Source organism: Salvelinus namaycush, chromosome 23, assembly GCF_016432855.1.
Source record: "Salvelinus namaycush isolate Seneca chromosome 23, SaNama_1.0, whole genome shotgun sequence".
Taxonomy (NCBI): Eukaryota; Metazoa; Chordata; class Actinopteri; order Salmoniformes; family Salmonidae; genus Salvelinus; species Salvelinus namaycush.
The window spans coordinates 35,687,574-35,714,794 of NC_052329.1; the positions used below are offsets into that span (position 1 = coordinate 35,687,574).

At 42.2% G+C, this 27,221-nt stretch overlaps 1 protein-coding gene across 1 annotated transcript in view; it reads left to right on the forward strand.

Annotated features, from left to right (window-relative positions):
* Positions 1 to 9,740: 9,740 nt before the first annotated feature.
* Positions 9,741 to 27,221, forward strand: part of LOC120018975 (RNA-binding protein Nova-1-like) — a 46,977-nt gene continuing 29,496 nt past the window's right edge. Inside the window, exons 1-2 of the mRNA XM_038962183.1 lie at positions 9,741 to 9,897; positions 23,372 to 23,515. Of these exons, the coding sequence (XP_038818111.1) occupies positions 9,741 to 9,897; positions 23,372 to 23,515 (301 nt within the window). The remainder of the gene's footprint in view (positions 9,898 to 23,371; positions 23,516 to 27,221) is intronic.

A 27,221-nucleotide genomic window follows, 5' to 3' on the forward strand; every position in this document is an offset into this window, starting at 1 on the left:
GACAATTTGTTAGCTACGCTGTCCTTACGAACCACATAGCATATCATTACTGCAGTATCTACCAATGTTGTTAGCTAGCTACTTATACATCAAACTTTCCAGTATATTAACTATAGGCTATCTATCTAACTACCCAACAATTATTGAATTGATTATTCCCGTCATTCTTAGCTTAGCTAAATGGTATAGTCGTTGTGCGTTCTCAATGCACTCTCGTCTGAGTGTACCAGAGCGCAGAATGATTAATTTATGAGAGCTCCACACCCTTTGAATATGGCCGGTGTCAGTACACGTCAGCAAAAAAAACGTAATTAAATTGTTGCCAGCAGCACAGTTAAAGTCACCAACGCTCTGGATAACATGAAAACTGCCTAACCAGCTCTGCTAGGGCGAGTAAAATGGTCAGAGTGGTCTCATTTGTGTCTGGAAGTAGCTAGCAAGCTAGCCAATGTTAGCTTGGGTGCTTGGCTGCCATTGTCAGGTCAGAACGCTCAAATCAATCCTACTCCTTGGCTCGAACTTCCAGTGTGCACTCCAAGAGCGAAACGCTCTGAATTTACAAGCTCACTCTGGCACTCCAGATTGAATTTAAGAACACACCCGAAGTCATAAAATGTTTAACTAGTAATTTGTTATGTTAACTAGCTAGCAAGAGGTTGCATAGCAACAGCATCAACTTCCGGTTGACAGGCGCAGAGCTAGTACGCGCAACGGAAAGGATACTATTCGTTTACAAAAACCTAAAATCAACTAATAGTATATAGTATGTAGTATATATTCATTAAGTATGTAGTATACAGTATGTCAGTATGGGTATTCGAACACAGCTTGTGTGTTACTGGTGAGACATAAGGTTTGCTTTGAATGTTGTGCTGGCTCGTATGGCTAATTGTATGTCAAAAGTGAATGTGAAAATGTAAACCCCTCTAAGTCCACTTGACAATCTCTTCAGCACACAGTATGGGCTTGGAGATGGGAATGACCTCTTTGTGATGCTGTAATTACTTCCTGCCTGGCATCATGCACTGCATGGCCTTAATAAAGAGTGACTGCCTTTAAAAGCAACAAATCCCTTTAAAAAAGGCCTATGTGGCATTGATATGAGTCCGAAACAGTTATTCTAGTCTCAAAATTGACTACAAAGTGTAAATAGGATAATTTTGGTCATAAAGTCAGTCGGGTCTAAATCAGAGTTTGGGTTTTGATTTGACGATGTCCATTTGCCCACTAACATGTGGTGAACAGCTTCGGTGACTGCGTTCTATCCAATAGCATAGACCTTGAGACAGACCTGCCCAGCAACTCTGACTTTGTTGACAGACAACATTTAGCAAATTTTTTTACTTGATAAATACTGCACCAAAAACACCTTAGATGTAAAATTGCGCAACTAAAACATCCTCTGCAAAAACGTCAAACTCTATTACAGATTTCTTGAGTTATCTTACATTCAGTGAACATAATCGACTAAAAACCAACAACCAAAATCCTCTGCACATATTTGAGTGTTCAGCACAAACTTAATCAAATGTCATTGTCTACAAACAGAATATTTTTCAAGAGCTTCAATCTATTAACAGATCTGTGGGTAATTGCTTCTTTTTTTTTGCCTTAATTACGTTATTGTCTAGTACTTGTTTTTGTAAACTATGGGTTGGGAACCAAAGTGGGCCCAGGGCATGTGAGAGGTGGGCCGTGAGTTATGAGAATACATCCATAAACACAATTCTTCTTCTTAATTTGGGTAGTTGGAGTGCGATTTGGGTCACGGAAACATTGGTCAATTTCTCATTTGGGTCTTGAGCAGATTATTTTTTTTAACCCCTGTTCTAGTAAAATCATAATTGATACCCAAGGATAGTATAAAAAAACTCACCACTGTAAAATCCGCAGGATTTCTGCCCCAAAAACAACGTGTCAGAATGGGTTTCACTTGGGAACTTCAGCCTTGTTGATCTAGGATTATTGTATGGCAATGAAGATGCCTATGAGGATGTGGCCCAGTGATGGGCCTGCGAATGCAAGGCGTCCAGACACCAAGACAGAGACTAGGGTTGCATAATTCTGCATTGAACAAGGGATCATTTTCCCACACAATCTAAACAAACATAACGTTGGAAAAATAACATGTACATGAACGTAAGATCTGTCTATTTGTCTTCCATCAACATATCATATGTACCAACATCCACTGTGGGGGGCATTGTCTCTGTGCTAGACAGACATAAAACAGACCATTCCTATCGCGTCACTCTTAAAATATACTCTTATATACAAATATATACAAATGTATGACAAGGATGAATCGATGCCTGTGGCGACGAATACCTCTGAAGCTGTATTATTAACATCTAGAAAATACTTGCTTATAATGTTGTCCCTAAACTAGATGATGAAAAGAAAACAACACTTCAGCAATATACAACAAATACACACTGTTCACTGTGTTTTATAAGTGTTGATGTACCACAATTGGCCTTTACAGCAAGTACACAGCTGTTGCTGTAGAACAATTTAAAATTGATAAAGGAAAAGACACAAGAGCGCCACCTGGTGTACAACGATGTGCACCTTTCTGCAATATCCAGCTTCTGCCGGATAGTCAGCATCATCATCATCTTTACCGACGCAGCTGTTGCCACACAATAAATCCAGGGAGAAGTCGTTTCTAAATATCCCTCAAATTTGTCAAAACTATTCAATGAAATCACACACTAAATAATGGTCTAATTCTTCTGTGGTAATGCAACTGTGGCTCAACCAATGTTTTGGTCAGTGTTTCTCAGGGGACCTTAATTAGTGGGGGACATGCAGAAAGTATAAAAGCATGGAAATGGAATCCTTGGGATGTCCCAACTCTGATCATCACCCCGTTGAAGTTGAAATTTAAAACGGTTAAAGGTCCAATGCAGCTGTTTTTATATCAATGTCATATCATTTCTGGGTAACAATTAAGTACCTTACTATGATAGTTCTTTATTAAAATGGTCAAAAATAAACAAAAATAGCTTCTTTAATAGCAAAGAAGAAATTTCTCAATAAATAATTTTCTAGGACTGTCTGGGAGTGGTCTAAGTCGGGAGGGGAAAACTGAAAACTAGCTATTATTGGCATAGAGGTATCGAACTCTCTTTCCTATTGGTCTATTAGCTCATTTACTGACTGGTGATGTCACCAGGCAGGCCAAAACTCCACCCCACCAAAACAGGCAGAAATTTCAGGTGGCCTTTTCAAACAGCTCTTACACTAAAAGGGCATTATCAAAGATTTGGCATGGGTTCTCAGATCCTCAAAAGGTTCACAGATGCGCCATCGAGAGCATCCTGATTGGTTGCATCAATGCCTGGTATGGCAGCTGCTCGGCCTCTGACCGCAAGGCACTACAGAAGGTAGTGCGAATGACTCAGTACATCACTGGGGCCAAGCTTCCTGTCATCCAGGACCTCTATACCAGGCGGTGTCAGAGGAAGGCCCTAAAAATTGTCAAAGACTCCAGCCACCCTAGGCATAGACTGTTCTCTCTGCTACCACACGACAAGCGGTATCGTAGCGCCAAGTCTAGGTCTAAGAGGCTTCTAATCAGCTAATACCCCCAAGCCATAAAACTCCTGAACACCTAATCAAATGGATACTCAGACTATTTGCATTGCCCCCACTTTTTTAAACCGTTGCTACTCTCTGTTGTTATTCTCTATACATAGTCACTTTAATAACTCTACCTTCATGTACATATTACCTCAACTAACCGGTGCCCCCACACATTGACTCTCTACTGGTACCCCCCTGTATATAGTCTCGCTATTATTATTTTACTGCTGCTCTTTAATTACTTGTTACTTTTATTTCTTATTTTTATCCTTTTTTTAAAAACTGCATTGTTGGTTAGGGGCTCATAAGTAAGCATTTCACTGTAAGATCTACACCTGTTGTATTCGGCGCATGTGACTAATAAGATTTGATTTTATTTGATTGTCATTTTCACAATTTCACAGTATTATTCCAACCTCATAGTGGTATATATAAAACACAGAGAAAATCACGTTTTTGACTGCACTATGACTTTAAAGCTGAAATATTCAACTTTTTGGGCAACCCGACCAAATTCACATAGAAATGTGAGTTATAGATTTGTCATTCTCATAGAAAGCAAGTCTAACAAGCAGTAGATCTGTTCTATGTGCGCTATTTTTATGCTTCCGTTTTTAAGTTTAGTTATTGCATCTTTTACTTTAGGTTTTTCTACACCAGCTTCAAACAGCTGAAAATACAATATTTTTGGTTATGGAAAATATATTTCACAGAAGTTTAGATGTTACAATGATTATCTACGCAAACCTGCTTGTTTGGTCACATAAACTGAAATAAGGCTAACAATTTGAGTTTGAGCATCGAGGAAATGGAGGGGCGATTTAACCCTAACCTTAAAGGTGCAATATAGGGTTAGGGTTAAATCGCCCCTCCATTTCCTCGATGGTAAGGGTTATGGTTAAGGTCAGTGGCGATTTTAGCACGTTAGCATCTTGATGGGGCAAACTCAAAAAATTTGTTTTAGATGCATGCCAGTAAAGCCACTACACAATACAACACTAAACAATACACAAATTGCACTATAATGGTGACAAACGGTGCACACAAACTGGTAGGGCCTACATAAAGATGTCCCAACAGCAAAGCTTTCTTTTCAGCACCATGGAGTGAATCCTTACTGCTGCTACACCTGGCTATCAGCAGAGCCTTGTCTGGCAGTGAAACAATTCATTCAGCCTCATTTACTGCCTTTAAAAAAAACATACGTAACTGATATGGCTGACTTGCTTAAACAAATGTGGTTTCTACTGACAATTGAAATGTACAAACTATGGCATGAGGGAACGATGAGCGACAATGAGCGAGCCAAGACGGACGTAGTCAATATAACTATTTGTTCGGCACTTTTGAAATGTACAGCGACAGAATTCAGAACATGGGAAATTCTTACAGTATTCTCCTTTACACCAAGTCAGAATCCCAGGATAAATAGAGGGGGCATATATGCAGACAATGAAAGCTCTTACAATATTCAATGATGTCATTTCTCTAAAACAGGATTAGGGTGAGGGTTTATTTTTTTGCTAAACAGGTGGGGCTCAGAGCCCCTGCTTAAGGTTATGGTTAGGGTAGGGACATCCCAAGGATTCCAGATAGAACTAACCATAAAAGCACCCTTTAGATCTCTTCATGTGAGTCGTGAGTACTTTTGTACCTGAAGGTCCAGTGTAGAGATTGTGTGGCATCAATGCTGTGTACTCTGTTTGTGTGAAGACAACCATTTTGGGGACTATGCTGCCTGGAGGTATGATCATTTGGACAAAAGAATCACTGATAATTTGGACAAATAATGATTTTGCAGGCTCTAGCATTTTTTGAATTTCGGGAAAGGGGAGGGGACATTTGTCTCATAGACTTTTCAGATACTGGCTGAGAGTTTCTGTTGAGAGAGGGAGACTGCGCTATTCTTGTTAGTACATTTTCTAACATATCTCCCCTAGAACTTAATCAAGCATCTTAATCAAGTTCTGGGTGTCCAGGAGTAGTAGTCTGTGAGCACTGTAGCATTTTAGAAAGTGATAGAGCCATCCATTGAAAGGAACTGAGATATGTGTGTACTTGTGTCAATGTGTTTTACTGTAGCCGTAACCTGGTTCAAACAAGCAAACCTAAACCTCTAACCTTTAATAAACAAAGCTGTTTTTTATATTTTGTTATATCTGAATGTTTCCCTTTAAATGGGCCCAGAACCTTTGAATAGATCTTACAAAACACTAGAAGTAATTTTAGTAGCCTAAAAGGTTTAACATTAGTCAAGGGACCTATAATCTGTACTTTGAATAAATCTTACAAAACGGTAGCAGTAGTTTTAATAGCCTAAAAGGTTTAACATCCGGGGCTGCAGCTGGATGCCGCTACATATTGTATCTAGAGTAGTTTAGCTGTTTCCTCAGTTTAACCACTAGGTGGCAACATTGCATAATAATCCTAATTCCACTTGTATCATAGCCTGCTTTTACTTTCACCAATCACCATGTGGATAGGCCTATAATGCATAATGACGAAGGTTTGTGGATTCAAAGGCAGTTATTTTTGGATCAAGGATCCAGGAAAAATATGAAATATTATATCTACAAAACATCATAACAGTAAATAACAATACGATTTAATAATAAAACGTGCATACAACTTTGACCTAATTTTCATGTAGTTGAATAATAATACTATTATTAATAATAATGATGATGATAATAAATAATAATAATACATAATGGAGACTTTAATAACTTAAATAACATAAGGATGAACACACCAGATGGTGCTATTTGACCAGCTCCTTTCAGGCAGAAGGTCAGGATGGAACAATAGTCCCAACACCATGTAGGAGGGGGCAGATGGGGACCCCCTCCAAACAATGGGATGGGGGTTATGCATGGAGAATCATCCGCTGCTGGTCTACATCACGCAGGCTTTAGCCTTTTACTTCTAGCACAGAAGGAGAGCCGCATGGGTTTATGTGAAAGCTCATAAACCCATATTGCTGGAATGGAGGGGTTTACCCCAAGCCATCTGTCCAAAATGACCAAATTAATACAATGCTTTGATGGGAAAATACAGAGATTGGTGGCTTACCTACACATAATAGGTACCATATCACTCTGAATGCACTGCAGTTACCAGTTATTTTAATGGTGGCATTGGGTCTAGTTGCCAGGCCATCTGGCATTTTGGGCAAATGCCGGATGGCTTGTCCGCCACCCCGCCACATCTGGAAGAGACCATCATAAAAGTGGGTCTCCCTGGCCTGGACCCCTATAAGAGCTGCCCTATTGTCACAGAGAAAGGCAAGTTACTCCAAATGACAGACAATACATTTTTAGCCTAGTGGACCTGTCTTACTTGGGTTTTTTGCCCAAAATTATAAATATCTGGCTGATAATGGCCGTCTCAAGGAATAAAATAGGCAGGTGTAGCTTTAAGCACCAGCTGTCAGAGCAGCTCACAGATCACTGCACCTGTACATAGCTCATCTGTAAAATGCCCATCCAATCTACCTCATCCCCATACTGTATTTATTTATTTATCTTGCTCCTTTGCACCCCAGTATCTCTACTTGCACATTCATCTTCTGCACATTCTACCATTCCAGTGTTTAATTGCTATATTGTAATTACTTTGCCACCATGGCCTATTTATTGCCTTACCTCTCTTATCCTACCTCATTTGCACATGCTGTATATCGATTTTTCTACTGTATTATTGATTGTATGTTTGTTTATTCCATGTGTAACTCTGTGTTGTTGTATGTGTCGAACTGCTTTGCTTTATCTTGGCCAGGTCGCAGTTGCAAATGAGAACTTGTTCTCAACTAGCCTACCTGGTTAAATAAAGGTGAAATAAAAATAATTTTAAAAATAAATAAAAGGTGTGGGGGCGTCAAAAATGGGCCGGTTTGTGGGCTTCAAGGGGGGGGAATTGTCCAGTGTGTAGAAATGCCGGAGCCGATTTATGGTCCCGGTCCGCCCCTGAGATGAGGAACCAATAGAAACCTTGTCATATATCATATCATACATGTATATCATATGTTGTGCAGTGCATCGGCCGAATAATCAGCCTTACTATCAACAGGTACAAATAGTATCCTACATTTTCTATTAGGCAATCTAGGAAATTTACACCCAGATAAGCTTCATAATAGTCTACGCTACGTCTGTTAGCTGCTATACATCCTGCTTTATAAAACCCAAATAATGTTTTTAGTATTCCTCATTGTAAAAATAGCTTATGGGCTCAGCTACTTCACATTTTCCATATTACTGTAGCAGGCAATCACTAAAAAGATAGCTGGACATTATAGGTCCACACCATGGGCTGAATGCTGCGCAATTGTTTCTTATCCGAACTCCGACGGTCCAATAAAGTGTCATACATCTGCCTTGGATTTGTCACGTCTTTCCACACATCAAGCGGCGTATTCTCGGAGAAAACCGAGATGTCTCACCGCTTAGAATTTCACGGCCATGTGAAATCGTGTGAGATCCCTGCTTGTGTGTAGGCCACGGTCGACGCAATGTCACCTTGACGAGAATCTAGAGGAGCACGAGGGGCGCTCAGCATCTGTCTTGGACTGGACAGTGAGAGAGGGTGTGTGCCGGCAAGTGTGTTTGTGTGTGAGAGAGGCAGTAAAGACCGGCTCGGAGAGTTCGCGCGCACGGAGGATCCCGCCATTTGGTTTCTTCCACACGGAGATGGCTGGAGTCCACACAGGTAGACTTCCAAGTTTCCTTTCCTATAGGTATAGCAGTTTCTGAAAAGGGTTTATTTTAGAATCTGTTTGATTTAAGGGGTGTAATTATGTTTAACTATTTAGTCAACGATGTTATGGAAATTATAGGCTGTAGGCCTACACTCTAACAATAAGATAATAATTAGGCCTACCCTAATAGGTAATAATAATAATAATATTATTATTTTATGACTAAGCCACTTCATCGTGGCTGTTTTTTATTTCAGTGAACGAGGCACAGTTGAGCGCCGTTAGAAGTTACGGCTTCAAGTCAGCCTAGTTTTACGTCTTTCTGTGCAGCGCGACCCTCGGTTAGTTGTCCGATTTTTACTAGATGGGATACAGTTTCTGTTAGACTTACCTTTTCGTAGCAAGTTAGGAGAATTAACGCAGCAGGTTAGGAGATTTAGCGTAGCAGGTTAGGATACTTAGGTTACGTTTAGGAAAATGGTTAGGGTTAGCTAAAAAGCAAAGAAAGTATCAACTTTTGACGTTAATTTGACAAAAGCTGTATTCTTTCTAGCCATGACCTAGTTGTCCCCGACACCTCCTCTTTCTTTATCATGTGACATTCATTTTATACTCCGTTGCCAGAGGAAATCAGTTCATCCAATCGCGTTTCGAGAGGGGCGGCTCGTTTTCTCAACATTTGACAGGGATTTATTCTGATCCTCATGACGTCACCCGATACCCTGCGCTCCTACAGTCAGTAAGCGAAGGGATGCTCTAAACGCAAGATAGCAGCATCTTTCCTGAGAGACTACAAACAATTCGCATCTCACTCTAGCTTTGTATCCATTCTCGGCATTCTCTCCCCTTTGGACCCTCCTGAAAACCCACCTCTTGCCCTCCAACATCGAACTGCAGGGTGTCTTCATGCACGAAAGGAGGACCGGATAGAAGACCATATTTGTATTTCACCACCTTTCCTTTCCCTTTATTTATTTAACCTCTGTCGTCTGTATATTTTTGTTTTGATCTTTTCTTTTGTTGACCATTGCCTAGCTGCAATACAGAGAGGAGGAGGTCGTTCTGCATTGCTTGATATGAATACGCGCTTTATTGCAGTGGAATGAAATAACACACATATGAAGAAATTAATGGAAGATTAAATTAGCCTACTTTCTACAACACGCTTATAGTATCTGGAGCGGGACATAATTTATCGGTTCATTGGATTTTTGTTGAGGTTACGTTCCATACGCAGCGCAAGCATCGTCTTCTTCGGTTAGAACACATAGCCCATACTCATCGTAGCATCTCGGTGTTCTCTGAAAGGGCGAGGATAACGCGCAAGATATTTAATTCTCAAGAATATAGGCATTTTCGATTTTGAATCGCTTCGTCTATTCAAAGACCATTTTTTTTCTCAATTGGTTACGTTGCATAAAGGGATAAACGCAGTTTCACCCAATCTACTTTTAAAATGATGGCCGGCGGGGCAGTACAGCAAAACGGGGTTTTCTTGAATCCTCACCATCACAATCAACAGCCGCACATGGAGTCGGATCCCCCAGATTCGCGTAAAAGACCGCTAGAGACCCCAACTGAGGCAAGCAGCACTAAACGCACAAACACGGGAGGTAAGTAAATGATGGGGATGCGGGGGATTATCTCGAATGTGTGAATCCAGTTTATCATTATGCCCACACTGAGGTAGCACCGAGAAAGGATGGCAGGTTGATTATCATCTTGATGTAGCATTCCTCGACACCACTGAAACTATTGTTATTTAGTGATGTATAAAGCAACATGTCCAATATATTGCCTCTTGTTATAGTCTTTTTTCCATTGCATCTTTTTACAAATTAAGGAAAATCCTTTGTGTTGATGGAATGAAGACAATGAAGGGGGTGAGTGAGAGGGTGCTGATTTGGAGGGAACCCTCAGATCTCATGCTCTTAGAAAAAAAAAGTGCTATCTAGAACCTAAAAGGGTTAATTCATTCATATTTTATTTGACCCATTTTTAGTTTTGGGCACAATAAATTGCGGACGTTCAAAATAACGAAACAGTCTCCAAACTACAAATAACTGAAAAACATTCCATTGTTGACCGCGCTCACATCACTTGCTTTGTGACGGGTAATCGTGTGATTATCGATACGCTGGCACATAGGCTAGGGTACTCTAGTCTCTTTACGTACAATTACTCAAGAAGACAATAACATGCACATAGACACCGTTAGTAATAAGCCCAAATACAGGAGTCTACAGTATATGTCGCCATTTCAGTGCAACATTGTCATCCGCTATTATGCAGTCACTGCCTATACTTCATCATTATCATTGTAGCAGTCCATATACTGCACCTCTCATTAAAGAAAGGCTACATGGGCAATGAATACATTCTAATCATGATTCTATTCACTGGTTGGATCAAACATGGATGTCACCGTAGGTAATCAGCATTTGGTTTTTGTTTACATGCTGTTATGCGCCAAGCATTTCCAACCTTCTAGTCATTATTACTATACCATTAATATTTACTTATCCTGACTTCGTGGACTTTTGATAGGCTTACAAAACATTTTTGAAGGTAAAGAAAATATATTTTAGAATATTAATTTTAGTGTGGTGCGCCTACCTACCACACACATAACAATATCATGATATTGTTTACAACCAGAAATAGCTACATAGTGACCCAAAAAGTAATTTCCCACAATGCATTACGATGATCAAACGCTGCCAAAGAAATGAAGTGAGACAGCTTTGTTAAAAGGAATCGATACTCAGCTGCACATATCTAAAAACCATGCAGCGCTCTTGGGAGACATTACCTACACACACATCTCATCCATTTGACCAAATTAAATGTCTGTGATTATGAGAACAGCTAGAGTGCAGTAACTACCACACTTTCCCATGGAGTATTGTAGTCAACAGACGCCCGGTCAAAACACTTACACACATGCATCTACTCAATGAGATTGCACGTAGTAAAATGCCAGTTTGTTTTTGTTTAAAAGTTGGAATTACTTTCTCAGAAGTGATATAAAGAGCAAGGTCCTGGAAAGATACACGCTTTATAAGAACACATTATAAATGCTCAGACATGCTTATAACAAGTAGCAAAGCATTATAGCAGCAACCACTTCAATAGCTTGATGTTTTAGTATTTGCATTACACACAAACATTCAGAACTTGTTCACTAAAAATCCATTGAGACCATTCTAAACAATACCCTCATGATCATAATACTGAAGAGTAATTGAATGTGTCAATAGCAGAGCAACCATTTATACTGTATGTAGGCTAGCTAGAGGCCTGTCCATATTGGAGCCCAATACCTACATCAACAGGCCTCATGTGCAGGTTGTTTGTGGTTAAACAGAACCAGTTGTAGACTTCAGGACATTGAAGCCAGTTACAGGGGAGCACAGTACCTCATAATTATTTGTGATAACATTAGTTTTGCCACACACACACAATGTGCTTCCTCTTCCTGTATAGTGGCCTTCCTGCAGCCCCTTTTTGAAACTGAAGGCATTGTATTCCCTCACCAGGAATCACACTCTGAGGCACATGGTAAGAGAGACCATTTGATTTTGTTGTTATTCTACTTTCTTTTGCTATTCGCTTACTAAATTACAATATTGTTATAGCAGTTTGACAGTGATATGAATAGTTCCTAAAGAAAGGCAAAAATAGTCTGCAGACTACAATAACCCAATCTTTTCTGAAACTATTTTGGAAAACCTCTAAATCTGATTTAATATATTTGGCCTACATCTTTAATTGAGCTAAACTGATTAAATGTATCTCAATTCATAAGCATCTTATGTATATGGACTTTCATGGAAGCTTTGATTATAAGCACATCATCTGCAGAGAATGTAGACATATGTTTACGTTTTATATACTTTATATAGCATCCATTTTCATGTTAAACTGCCATGCTTATTTTGCCATGCTATTCATATTTGTGGAATTGAAAAGGTTATCATATTTGTAATCTTTGCACATCTATTGGATATGTTGTGTATATGAAATTGGTTGTTGATAATTTCGTAATTGACATGATCACCTTCATTCCTTTTGCATGACATTGTTAAAGGGGGGATTGATTGGGAATGATGATAACGTGGATTAGACATATTTAAACCTCAATGAATGTTATGTTCTCTAAATATTGTCTACTCTTCTGAATGTTCATCTCTGTCTCGGTCATACTGCAGAAGAGATGGGATGAGAGTGCATTGTGCTGTAACCTATAGAGGCTCTAAATCATGATTATATGTTACATAAGGTGACATTCTTATCAAGGGGAAAAAATCACTGACTCCCTTGGTTTGATTTTTTTTTACCATCCACATGCTTGACTTGCTCCCACTGCATACCCATGGGACACATATTCAAATAGGTCTTCAGCTCAACTCCCCTCTTATAAATAAAAAGATTCTGTCCACTATAATAAGATATATTGAAGTCATTTCGTAAATGGATGGACTGGCACCAAAGTGGCTTCAGTGGACAGTGGTGAGGAGGCCTTCTAATGCCCTTGTCAAATGATGTGAGGAGACTGAATAAGTCCGGGGAGGGTGGAGGGGGAACAGAGAGGGGGGGGCGAGGACAATGAGGACCCAGACGAGTAGTTATTCTCCAACCCCCCCCACCCCCCACCCCCATCTGGCAGATACCATACAGAGCACTGAGCCATCGGTCTATAGGACAGGGCCTTTGATATTAGCGATTGCATCGCTAGTGTTTTGTGTTGCTTTCCCCTCCGGAGCTGAGCTGACTTACCTTCCCCCGGATCTATCCATTGGTGCTGAGGAGAATGCGTCACACTTTCACAGAGTGAAAAAGCCCAAAAGATAGCAGAGCTGTTTTTTATAAAGGCTTTGCATAAACATTTGGAAATTGATTTGTCAATGATGGTGAAGGAGCACTATGAACAAAGGGCAAATATAAGCGTTGTCCCGGCCTATCGCCTGCCAATCTCATAGCCACCCAGTGTGTGTCAGCTCGGGCTGTTGTAGCCGAAACACTGCGTATCCTCCCACTTCTCTGCGGCATGGCTGTTTTTCAACTGAGCGTTTCTAGGCAGCACGGCGCTCTCTTTCTCTCCATCCATGCTAATCATGGTTCTCCTTCAGCCCATCACGACTGCTCCCTCTTCTCCACCTACCCACCCACCTCATCAATCACCAGCTGCCATTCACTACCTACCCCCAGCAACCGCATGCAGCCGTGTCTGCCCATCGATCCCCATCCATAACCATGAACATGAAGGGGGCGCTGCTTCTTCTTATTCATCATCTGTTCATTTTTAAAAGCACTGCGTCAAAAAAAAAAAAAATCCCATTGTATAGGGCGGGGTTTCGTTTGTGGCGGTTGATGCTCTCGAAATGGTGGCTTACAATTGGACACTGAAGTCGCCTGTCTCCTCCAGCCCGCTGCCGAGTGGAGGAGAGGTCTCACGATGAATATGGATGAGAGCAATGAAAAGAGCGAAGCAGAGGGGAAGATCTAGCCCCCTCTCGAAACAGCCGTGCTTGACGAACAATGCATGGCGACTTTCACACACTCAAATACACTGGAGATGGAGTGCCGGTCAGCATGGGCATTAGCATAGTTCAGGTAGCCGTGTCCGGAAAGGCTCAAATGTGGACACTAGAAGGGGGGACATTTTGAAAAGACTATACGCTGGTTAAACCCAACCGAAACACATTATGCATCTGGCTACATAAGGAACAGAGGACAGCCACCAAGAAGTTCATACAGATTCACTGGTGACCTTGAAAACACCCTGCGACAACAGAATGGCTACAGATGTGAAATAATTTTTATTTTGTCTTATTTATGTTCTAGGTTTCATGACTTAGAGTAGCCCCATATAGAACCAAGACAGGTGGTTGTCCACTAACTGGTGTGGAGATTTAACTTGAACAAAAGGAGTGGAGGGTGAGACTAAGCCCCGCTCCTCCACACAAACTCACCCAGCTTAAGTGAACTGCATTTTTATAACACCCCAATGCTTTAGCCTAGCCCAGAGGCCCACCCAGCCCCCGACACCAGATCCCCAGATTTGAACCGTCCAGGCTGATGGAGCCTATTCTGGGCTCCAGGACTCCTGGGAGCCCCTAGCAACAGATTGCTGTGTTTACCAACTAGTTTATTATGTCAGATGCCTATTCATTATTTATTGTAGCTACCCCTTACATACACACATAATGACACACACACACGCACACTCTTGAACAAATGACACTGATCCAATGCCAAGGATACTAGGAGTAAGACATGCGGGATGTATTCTGACCTAGCTGGCTCACTTTGTTGTTTTCCCAGTAGAACACATAGGGAGTGGTGAGTTGGAAGCAAAATGTTTTTTTTTTATTTTACCTTTATTTAACTAGGCAGTTAAGAACAAATTCTTATTTACAATGACGGCCTACCCCGGCCAAACCCTAACCGGGATGACGCTGGACCAATTGTGCGCCGCACTATGGGACTCCCAATCACGGCCTGGTTGTGATACAGCCTGGAATCAAACCAGGGTCTGTAGTGATGCCTCTAGCACTGAGATGCAGTGCCTTAGACTGCTGCGCCACTCGGGAGCCCGAGTGCACGTACATGCATGCACACACAAACAGACATAAAAACACACACACACACAATAGGTGACTGATTTTCCTCCATTTAAAAGGGCACTTCAGGATTTTGGCAATGAGGCCCTTTATCTACTTCCCCAGAGTCAGATGAACTTGTGGATACCATGTTTATGTCTCTGTGTTCAGTAAGAAGGAAGTGAGAGATTCGCAAGCCAATGCTAACTAGCGTGCTAGCAGATACCCATAGACTTCCATTCATTGCACTAACGCTAGTTAGCAATTGCGCTAGCACTAGTTAGCAACTTTCTTAAAACTGCTCGCATAGACATAAAAATGGTATCCACAAGTTTATCTGACTCTGGGGAAGTAGATAAAGGGCCTCGTTGCAAAAATCCTGAAGTATATCTTCAAGTCTTATGCACTGACAAGTAAGAGGAAATGACTGTGTTCCTCCAGAAACTTTAACTGCTGGGATCTGTCCCTGTCTGTGTTGTGTAAGAGGAAAGAAAACAAAGACCAGGAACTACAACCCTGATGCCTAATATCTGCTCAGGGCAGATCACATCTCTGTCAGGTCCACGCTCATTTATAATCAATCCATCCACAGTCCTCACTGGGACGTATCAGCTAAATATTTCAAACCAACAGTTCAGCCGAAAGCCTCTTCTCACCAAACGTACTAATTCAATCTAAGGATGTTCTGCCCTAGCCTTCCTTGGTGATTTTCTGACACCGTCGAGGAAATAAATCTGACCGGGTTAGGGCGAGTGGTTTTATGTTCCCTATCAGAGATCGATGTGGAATGCGTGCTGATTGTCTAGACAGGAGTAGCCGAGCAACTGTGCACGGTCATCATGCTTGATTAGTAAGGGCTGCATGCAGGATTATCATCTGAACGACTGGGACTCGCCATGATACAGTCAGATCTGTATAAAAAAATGATTAAAAACAGAGACAATTGGAACATAATTGTCATGTATAAAAGTGACCCACTGTGTATGAAAGGTGTGTGTTTACTGTTTATGAGATGTTTACATGGATATACAGTATGTATCTATGTCCACCTGTCTGTCTGTGTATTTGTTGTATTTGTGTGTGTCTACATGTGTTGTGTAGTGTGTATCAGGGTTCATGTGCAGCAGCAGAACCCGTTTGTGTTTGATATTACTTATCAATTCCCTTATTAATTGAGGCTGGTTAAAAGTAGACCTACCCCAATCAAAATGAGGTCAGTCTTGGCTTTATTTGGAATCTGGGTCAATGCAGAACACAGGCAGTTCTGCTGCTTCTTATACTCAGCGCAGGCAGGCTCACTGTCAGGCAGTGCTGTGCGGGAGAAAACAATGCTATAACTTGCTTTAAAACACAAAGGTCCGTCCCAGTTCAATGTATGATTTCATCGCTATGACCTTACTCCCAGTTAGAATGGAAAGTATCGTATTTCCTCCTTGTGTAAAGCACTCTCTCTCCATCGCCCTTGGGTGGGTTCAACAGACCAGGTCCCAGACGGTGCCAATGGTGCAATTTTATGATTTGGAGCATGTCGAGGAGAAAAGCAGTGCTTAGAAACACTATTTCTAACAAACACAGACTCTCTGCACACACGCACGCACACACAAAACACAACAAGTGGGGGTGCATCGATTAATGAGATTATAGCAGGACCAGTGAGTTTTTCGATGAAAGATAATGAACTCTCTCAATTAGCTGATGATTCCCCCAGCCAGACCAAAACCTATTCTGTCTGCCTGCCTGCACCCCTCTCACCATCACCGTCACCAACACTCTATGAGGTACTCAGTGTTCTTGGTTAGAAATACGAGACACTCCTGAATACATGCTAGGAAGTCATCAATACACATGTAAGAGGTGTCGCTATTTTATTGCATCTCAAGTCAAAGTGTGAGGGTAGCCATCATTATAATCGGTGTCATAACTCATGACCCCCCACCCCCTTCTCCACATCTTGCACAGTGGATTGATTGCTGTTGCATTAGTATAGAACAGGTATTGTACCTTGTTCCATCAACAGTGCATGTGTGTCGTGAAGTGACACAAAACCATGCCCTCTTAATAATAATCCTATTTCTATCTGCCGCCTTGGGGGAGGCAACCTGGATTAATTGTGGTGGAATATTAGGAGAGGAGGAGAGGACCCAGGCGATTGGTTGAGACACTGGGATACATTTTCACCTTAACCCTCAAACTACCAACATTTTTTACATACGTGAATTACCACCTTGGGTCAGCTTAATTATTTTCAAAACATCATTAGACATGTAATGTTATCAGATAATAAAAAATAAAATATAAACAGACTGTTATTTTAGCTACGATTTTAGCTACGGTTAATAAGCATATTCTGTCAAACGAAAATAAGACAAAAATCCTTATACACATCCTCATTAACACTAAAAAGCTGATTTACCATAATTTGATTGTAATATCATTCAGTTATGTAAATATTAATTGTGTCATATTTGTGGTAAAAATGTCTGTCATTGAAAGGGGCAGTACACCAAAATTTGAAATATGCTACATTCTTGTGACAAAAAGGAATTCACTCATTGATCCTGAGAGACATATGGCTTAGTTTGCTTTATTTACGTACCCCACAGCCAGCATTAGCATCACTGCTAGTGAAACAATGGGAGTGGTAGGGTCTATGGCAGGATGCTTAAAAAAGCATACCCAAATCCTTAAAGTCACTTCAAAACAAATGTTATAGCAACCAAAATACCATAACAAGTTGCACATATAGAATATTGGAGGGTATTAAATGAATTCTGGTATTTATATAACATTTTCTGTAGAATAACTATTTTTCGGAGAGTACACACCAATACAACACTATATACAATACAGCACCGCCAGGCTACACCCGGCAGGTAGCCTGGCGGGTAGGAGCGTTGGGCCAGTAACCGAAAGGTTGCTGGATTGTATCCCCGAGCTGACAAGGTAAAAATCTGTCGTTCTACCCCTGAGCAAGGCAGTTAACCCACTGTTCTTTGGGCGCCGAAGACGTGGATGTCGATTAAGGCAGCCCTCCGCACTGCTCTGATTCAGAGGGGCTGGGTTAAATGTGGAAGACACATTCAGTTGAATGCATTCAGTTGTACAACTGACTAGGTATCACCTTTCCCTATATATACATTCAGAGGGGAGCTAACTGGTTTCTGCATTACAATTCTACCAAGCATTGATATCAATCAATCAATCAATTTTATTTTATATAGCCCTTCGTACATCAGCTAATATCTCGAAGTGCTGTACAGAAACCCAGCCTAAAACCCCAAACAGCTAGTAATGCAGGTGTAGAAGCACGGTGGCTAGGAAAAACTCCCTAGAAAGGCCAAAACCTAGGAAGAAACCTAGAGAGGAACCAGGCTATGAGGGGTGGCCAGTCCTCTTCTGGCTGTGCCGGGTGGAGATTATAACAGAACTATGCCAAGATGTTCAAAAATGTTCATAAGTGACAAGCATGGTCAGATAATAATCATGAATAATTTTCAGTTGGCTTTTCATAGCTGATCATTAAGAGTTGAAAAACAACAGGTCTGGGACAGGTGGCGGTTCCATAACCGCAGGCAGAACAGCTGAAACTGGAATAGCAGCAAGGCCAGGCGGACTGGGGACAGCAAGGAGTCACCACGGGCGGCAGTCCCGACGCATGGTCCTAGGGCCCAGGTCCTCCGAGAGAAAGAAAGAGAGAAGGAGAAAATTAGAGAGAGCCAAGATTTTCAAAATGTTCATAAATGACAAGCATGGTCAAATAATAATCAGGAATAAATCTCAGTTGGCTTTTCATAGCCGATGATTAAGAGTTGAAAACAGCAGGTCTGGGACAGGTAGGGGTTCCATAACCGTAGGCAGAACAGTTGAAACTGGAATAGCAGCAAGGCCAGGCGGACTGGGGACAGCAAGGAGTCACCACGGCCGGTAGTCCCGACGTATGGTCCTAGCGCTCAGGTCCTCCGAGAGAAAGAAAGAGAGAAGGAGAAAATTAGAGAGAGCCAAGATTTTCAAAATGTTCATAAATGACAAGCATGGTCAAATAATAAATCAGGAATAAATCTCAGTTGGCTTTTCATAGCCGATCATTAAGAGTTGAAAACAGCAGGTCTGGGACAGGTAGGGGTTTCGTAACCGCAGGCAGAACAGTTGAAACTGGAATAGCAGCAAGGCCAGGCGGACTGGGGACAGCAAGGTGTCAGCATGCCCGGTAGTCCTGACGTATGGTCCTAGGGCTCAGGTTCTCAGAGAGAAAGAGAGAACGAGAGAATTAGAGAGAGCATACTTAAATTCACACAGGACACTGGATAAGACAGGAGAAGTACTCCAGGTATAACCAACTGACCCTAGCCCCCCAACACATAAACTACTGCAGCATAAATACTGGAGGCTGAGACAGGAGCGGTCAGGAGACACTGTGGCCCCATCCGAAGAAACCCCCGGACAGGGCCAAACAGGAAGGATATAACCCCACCCACTTTGCCAAAGCACAGCCCCCGCACCACTAGAGGGATATCCTCAACCACCAACTTACAATCCTGAGACAAGGCCGAGTATAGCCCACAAAGGTCTCCACCACAGCACAAACCAAGGGGGGGCGCCAACCCAGACAGGAAGATCACGTCAGTAACTCAACCCACTCAAGTGACGCACCCCTCCTCGGGACGGCATGAAAGAGCACCAGTAAGCCAGTGACTCAGCCCCTGTAATAGGGTTAGAGGCAGAGAATCCCAGTGGAGAGAGGGGAACCGGCCAGGCAGAGACAGCAAGGGCGGTTCGTTGCTCCAGAGCCTTTCCGTTCACCTTCACACTCCTGGGCCAGACTACACTCAATCATATGACCTACTGAAGAGATAAGTCTTCAGTAAAGACTTAAAGGTTGAGACCGAGTCTGCGTCTCTCACATGGGTAGGCAGACTGTTCCATAAAAATGGAGATCTATAGGAGAAAGCCCTGCCTCCCGCTGTTTGCTTAGAAATTCTAGGGACAATTAGGAGGCCTGCGTCTTGTGACCGTAGCGTACGTATTGGTATGTACGGCAGGACCAACTCGGAAAGATAGGTAGGAGCAAGCCCATGTAACGCTTTATAGGTTAACAGTAAAATCTTGAAATCAGCCCTTGCCTTAACAGGAAGCCAGTGTAGGGAAGCTAGCACTGGAGTAATATGATCAAATTTCTTGGTTCTAGTCAGGATTCTAGCAGCCGTATTTAGCACTAACTGAAGTTTATTTAGTGCTTTATCCGGGTAGCCGGAAAGTAGAGCATTGCAGTAGTCTAACCTAGAAGTAACAAATGCATGGATTAATTTTTCTGCATCATTTTTGGACAGAAAATTTCTGATTTTTGCAATGTTACGTAGATGGAAAAAAGCTGTCCTTGAAACAGTCTTGATATGTTCGTCAAAAGAGAGATCAGGGTCAAGAGTAACGCCGAGGTCCTTCACAGTTTTATTTGAGACGACTTTACAACCATCAAGATGAATTGTCAGATTTAACAGAAGATCTCTTTGTTTCTTGGGACCTAGAACAAGCATCTCTGTTTTGTCCGAGTTTAAAAGTAGAAAGTTTTCAGCCATCCACTTCCTTATGTCTGAAACACAGGCTTCTAGCGAGGGCAATTTTGGGGCTTCACCATGTTTCATTGAAATGTACAGCTGTGTGTCATCCGCATAGCAGTGAAAGTTAACATTATGTTTTCGAATAACATCCCCAAGAGGTAAAATATATAGTGAAAACAATAGTGGTCCACTGATACCACTGACATACCACTGATTGATACCACTGACATACTTTTATGAGCTATTTTGACTGCAACTAAGCATATATCTAAGGTAATTTTGATTTTGTACACGGTCATACCTAGTTATAACCAGTTATGAACATAGGCAAGTACATAAGGTGCTCCATATCCATATCTCAGGTTAAGATCACTTCAACAGGTCCCCCCCCACCTAAATAAAATAAAAACTTTGTCCATGACAGCCAACAGAGGCTCTTTATAACACACCCCTTCTTACATGTTAGGGGTCTTGGGGTCAATCTTCTCCAGGTGAACCAGGGTCTTGAGCTGCTCAGCTTAATATTATGTCTCTGGAGAAACCTGGATTCAAATAAATCGTTTTTTAGATTTTCCCTAGAACAGGGATCTCCAACCCTGTTCCTGGAGAGCTACCCACCTGGAGGTTTTCATTCCAATACCAGTTGTAACTAACTCGATTCATCTTATCTACTAGCTCATAATTAGAATCAGGTGTGCTACATTTGTGTTGATGCGAAAACCTACAGGACGGTAACTCTCCAGGAACAGGGTTGGTGGGCCCTGCCCTAGAATAATGACTTTTCGGAGAATACACAGAGATTCAGAACATATCGGAGTTCTGTATTGCAGTTCTATCAAGTATTTAGACCATTGGCAGACTTGGTATACCAATGGCAGATTTTTATATTCACAAAAATAAGGTAGTTTTGGTTTTGTACACGGTCATACAATACGTGGTACAGAAAGTATAATTTTAGGCGAAAAAAATTAAGAATTGAATAAAACCACCTTTGGACTATGATCAAAAGTATGCCTATGGAGTCAGAATGTCCCCAGTCGGTAGTTTGAGGGTTAAAATCTACGTCAAGGAAGAGGCTATAGACCATAAAGGCTCAGTCAGGGAAGAGGCTATGGAGACCTTAAAGTCTCAGTCAGGGAAGAGGCTATAGACCTTAAAGTCTCAGTCAGGGAAGAGGCTATAGACCTTAAAGTCTCAGTCAGGGAAGAGGCTATAGACCTTAAAGTCTCAGTCAGGGAAGAGGCTATAGACCTTAAAGTCTCAGTCAGGGAAGAGGCTATAGAGACCTTAAAGTCTCAGTCGAGGAAGAGGCTATAGAGACCTTAAAGTCTCAGTCGAGGAAGAGGCTATAGACCTTAAAGTCTCAGTCAGGGAAGAGGCTATAGAGACCTTAAAGTCTCAGTCGAGGAAGAGGCTATAGAGACCTTAAAGTCTCAGTCGAGGAAGAGGCTATAGACCTTAAAGGCTCAGTCAGGGAAGAGGCTATAGACCTTAAAGTCTCAGTCGAGGAAGAGGCTATAGAGACCTTAAAGTCTCAGCCAGGGAAGAGGCTATAGACCTTAAAGGCTCAGTCAGGGAAGAGGCTATAGACCTTAAAGTCTCAGTCGAGGAAGAGGCTATAGACCTTAAAGTCTCAGTCAGGGAAGAGGCTATAGACCTTAAAGTCTCAGTCAGGGAAGAGGCTACAGCTGGTTGGTGGCTTAAGGCATCCACATGCTTCAGTTCAGCTGGCGCCTAGGTATGCAAGTGTGCTCGACCGCTTGAAAAGACCTTTGCTTGAAAAACTAGAGATGCTTCTTGAGATGCTGTAGCCAGTAAAACACTTCCTCAAAATAGTCCGAATTCAAGAAATCTGTCATTAATTTGGACATTTTTGCCAAGGAGATCTTAGTTGCGCAATTTTACATCTAACTAGAATGTTTGGTGCAGTATTTCTCAAGTGAAAAAATGTGCTTGAAAACGAGTCTATCGTTGAATGGCAACAAACCCTTCATTGAAGAATCCCTATTGTTGACCAATCACCGACAAAGGGGCGTAGACTTCGGCTTTTGAACTTCGGCTTGCCTCGAGAAAGAATGTTGTGTGAACGAACAGCAAAAAAAAAAAATCCCAAATGCCAAAATGAACAAAAATGTCACAATGTTATTATAATATATGTAGGAACTGTTCTGAACTGTTTTGGATGGGAAGCATGTGGACGCTTCAGCAGGTAGCTATCGCCCTACAAAACAAAGGTACTTTTGTTCCGGGGGGGGGGGCTTTGTTTCCTCTCTGCTGCTAAACCCCCATCTGCCAGCTTTGAAGCAACGCCTTCATGTCTTCAAGCTTTTGATGTTTCAGTTGTGTTCCTACTACAGTAGCCTGTGTGCCTTCATGTTTTGTCCTATATCCAAGAAGGGTGGGCGGAAGAACAGGAGCTGAGAGCAATGTCAAAGTTTTCTCTGTTATGTATACACTAGTTTTGAAACTGGCCAAAGTGTAAGGAACATTTATGGAAACCAGACTGTAGCAGTAGATGGTGTATATATGGGAATATGGTTATGCAATGTGTGACTGTGTTTCCAAAAGCATTACATCTATTCGATTAGATTTAACAAATCCCATAGACCTTTATTAATAACGGTCTGCCAAGAGGATGACGAAGAGTAGGTTCTTCTGTGAAAATTAGATTAAAACAATTCGTGAAATGATTTACAGCTGTAAATGCCTAGAAAGAGGATAGTTGTTATGGAATGATAATCTAATCATTCCCTTAGATGATTTTCTGTGGAGTTTCAGGATGCCTGAAAGATTAATGGATAGGTTGAGGGGGAGAAAGAGGGTGCAAAACAGAGATGGATGATAGTGGCTGTATGATTTTACTACAGGTAAATGGATCACCTGAGTGTAGTATATTCTTACTTACTTTTTCTGTTTCCTGCCTGCAGAGGAAGGTGAGTACTTCCTGAAGGTTCTGATCCCCAGCTATGCGGCCGGCTCCATCATCGGCAAGGGCGGACAGACCATCGTCCAGCTGCAGAAAGAGACCGGCGCCACCATCAAGCTGTCCAAATCCAAAGACTTTTACCCTGGTGAGTGCTCGTTGACCACTGCTATATTTCAATCAATGACGCTGTATTTTAGAGATCTTTCAATATACAGTAAATAAGCTTATTTCCGGAGTGTCCTATATTCATTTATTTTCTGACCTCTGCCTCTCAAAGATGCTTCCCTTTTCCCAGACGTGTTGTGTCTGGAACCTGATTCCACTGGGTAACAGACATGGCCTCTGTCGGGGGCTCAGGTTTCATGCAGCCGTGGATCGAACACAGAGTCAAGTTCACCACAGATACAGGATTAGGGTTAATTAAAGGTGGAATTGTATTTGCCTAAACTCTTAATTCCCTCATGACGCTACATTTTGCACGGCTAGACACATGAGATGCGCCTCAGCTGTGCGCCCAGGCTGTCAGTGAAGCAGCTTGTGTGCTCGATGAGAATTTGCTCTGAACATCATAGACAGGAAGGAATACATTGAAATGATGAGATGAACCAATCACTGTACATGTTATATCTCTATCGCACTCAATGGGATTCTTGTCTGGACATGTGAAATGGGGGAAGGTAGAATCAGTTTCAGATGTTGGGCTCCTTGTTAGAAGAGCATTCTAATTCCCTGTACATCCTTCTAATGCTAGCCATGTCAACAGAACAGGCCATCTCTATTGTATCTCCTCTCCCTGGGACTCAAGACCCCGTACTCCAGCCAGCTAGAGCAGATGCAAGATGCGAGACCCCGACCACCCCCAACACTCCTCCCTTATTGGAATTGGCAGTAACTAGCGATCTTATGTTGAGAGCGGCCTCGTTGAGATAGAGAGTGAAAAGGACCACAGAAAGAGGGAGGAAGAGAGTGAAAGGGGGCTAAAGAAAGAGATGGCTGTAAGGGCCCCTTTCTGTCGTCTTGGAGGAGTGCAGGGGGGGGTCCTTCCTCTGCACTGAAGGAGGCATCTGTATGCAAATGAGCACCGGGCGGCTCTTCCTGGGTGACAAATCAAAAGGTCCACCTGCTGCGATGTCCCGTCTCGGAGGGGGGCACGGAGGGAGGCGCTGGGCGTAGTGGGTGCCGTGGGGAATGATGAAAAAAGTTGAATCAAGTCAGAAGGAATGGCTGTGTAGTGCTTGAGACTCTGTCCCACCGCACAAGACGCGCTCCCTCAATTCACCCTGGGATAGTGCCTCACCAGCATTTCATTCCCAACCAATTAGTTGGCCACAGCAGTATTGGGCCGAGACAGGCAACATTCATTATTATAGAAGCCAAGATTTATTAGATACAGCCCCTTCCAAATATAGGCCGCTGCAATGTTTACTGGAAAGTAGCGGCCATATATTACTGCAACCTTGCGTCGACAGAGTGGAGGCGCGCTGCTCCATTTTACAAGGGCTGAAAAAACGTAAATTAGAAAAAAGATCTCTCTATGACAGCGTCTTTGCTCATACCTGCAGGTGTCTGGGCCTATAGGGAGAGAAGGTTAAGGATGCTGCAGCCACTCAGGTCATCCATTACTCTTTCTTTGGGGATCACAAGCAGAACAAAGATATTAAGACATTAGCCATCGCACCCGGAGCGCAATTGGAACTGATCAAATCAAATCAAATATTATTTGTCACATGCGCCGAATACAACAGGTGTTGACCTTTACCGTGAAATGCTTACTTACAAGCCCTTAACCAACAATGCAGTTCAAGAAATAGAGTTAAGAAAATATTTACTAAATAAACTAAAGTAAAACATTTTTTTTTAAGTAATTCAATCGAATAACAATAACGAGGCTATATACAGGGATGAGGCTATATACAGGGAGTGCCGGTACCGAGTCAATGTGCGGGGGTACAGGTTAGTCAGGCTTTTCCCACTCATGCTGTATGTGATATTGACGTTTGAGAAATGCTGGAAACTGATTAAGAAAGTCAATGTCAACATTTCTCATTTCATGCCTTCAGATAGGCTCCTGAGTGGCACAGCGGTATAAGGCAATGCATCTCAGTGCTTGAGGCATCACTACAAACACCCTGGTTCGATTCCAGGCTGTATCACAACTGGCCGTGATTGTGAGTCCCATAGGGTGGCGCACAATTGGCTCAGCGTTGTCTGGGTTTGGCCGTCATTGTAAATAGGAATTTGTTCTTAACTGACTTGCCTAGTTAAATAAAGGTTAAATTAAAATTAAAAATTAAAAACTATTAAATGGCAAAGAGCCCCAAGGCGCTATATGCTTGTTCACTTTCATATGTTAGCTGCCGACTAAGGAATACAAGAAGATAGCTAGGTGTTTTCCAGTCCAATTATCATCCAGGTGATGAGCTTACTTGTTCTGGGTCACCTCTCCAGTTTTTGGAAGCTGTCTCCAGAGACCGTAAGTAGGTCAAGAGAATGGTGCAAATTTGGGAGATACATTACAGTAAAATGCTTATTGACACATGGTTCATAAAGACCACAGCCTTTATGTCTTTGACCTATGAATCCACCTACAAATCGTTTGCCGTTGTCCACCTATGACACCCATCCCTCAGGATGCCCTCCCGGTATGAAGTCCCCACAGGGACGATTTAATGGGGTTCAAAGGTGATGATGGTGGAAGAATAAAGAACTCTCCCTTGAAGTGAGAGACAGTCCCCCCCCGTCTTGTTGTTTGTTCCTCAATGTTGATTCCCTTCACGTTTAGCTTGTCCCAACCAACCGCTCACTGATCTTTCCCTCCAGCTTCTCTGTCCCTCCCTATCGCTGGAGCGTGGCACCATATTGAAGCTTCGTCTTAATCCTCTGCCATGATTTCGGTTTTCAGTATTTAATACCTTGCCAAACCCCACAGCCCTTCCCGCTGCCCCCCCCCCCCCACCCCCCCACCCAGGCATTATCAACATTACTGATTTCGCCCTTCTAAGCCGCTTAGGCTCTAAGCTTTTTGACTGAAGGATGAAAACCCGCAATATTCGATATCCAACACGTTTGGGTGAAATGAGTTTTGTGTTTGTTTTCATTTACGGTCTATTTTCTAGATGAATCTTTATTACCGTCTGTGGTTTAATTCAGTTATTCAGTTAATTCAGTATGTAATCTAAATACAATTATTGATGTTGATTCTGACCGAATGTCAGAAATATTGGGATGAATGCATAGTTTGATGTGCCATGCCGCTTAACCGAGAGCTTCACTGTTGATATGAAGTTATGTTGTCATTCTCTAGATTGCCCTCTCTCTTTTCACTTCTGGTCAGCCATGTTCCAGGCTGTAGTTTTATTCTAGGAAGTGATGCTGTTCAGGGGAGTAGTTAGATATGGGAAGGGGCATTTTAAGGCTAGTGGTGGAAGGATACCACTATTTTGACTGTATTTTAATGTTAAACTCGGTGAACTCACACCTAGAGACAGGCCAGTTTCATTGGGTTGAGATAGTTTTGCCTTGAACTGTTAATGATTTCTGTCATTGATTACCTTTAGAAAACATAGAAAATTCTCCCATATCCACCACTGCCAACATTATGCCATTGGCATACATGTACAGCTCACAAGAGGTTGGTGGCACCTTAGTTGGGGAGGACGGGCTCGTGGTAATGGCTGGAGCGGAATAGGTGGAATGGTATCAAATACATGGTTTGATGCCGTTCCATTTGCGCCGTTCCAGCCATTATGATGAGCCGTTCTCCCCTCCGCAGCCTCCACTGGTGCAGCTTTAAAAGCAACAATTCTCATTTTAATAGCAATACACTTTAATAGCAATACACACATCTTCAT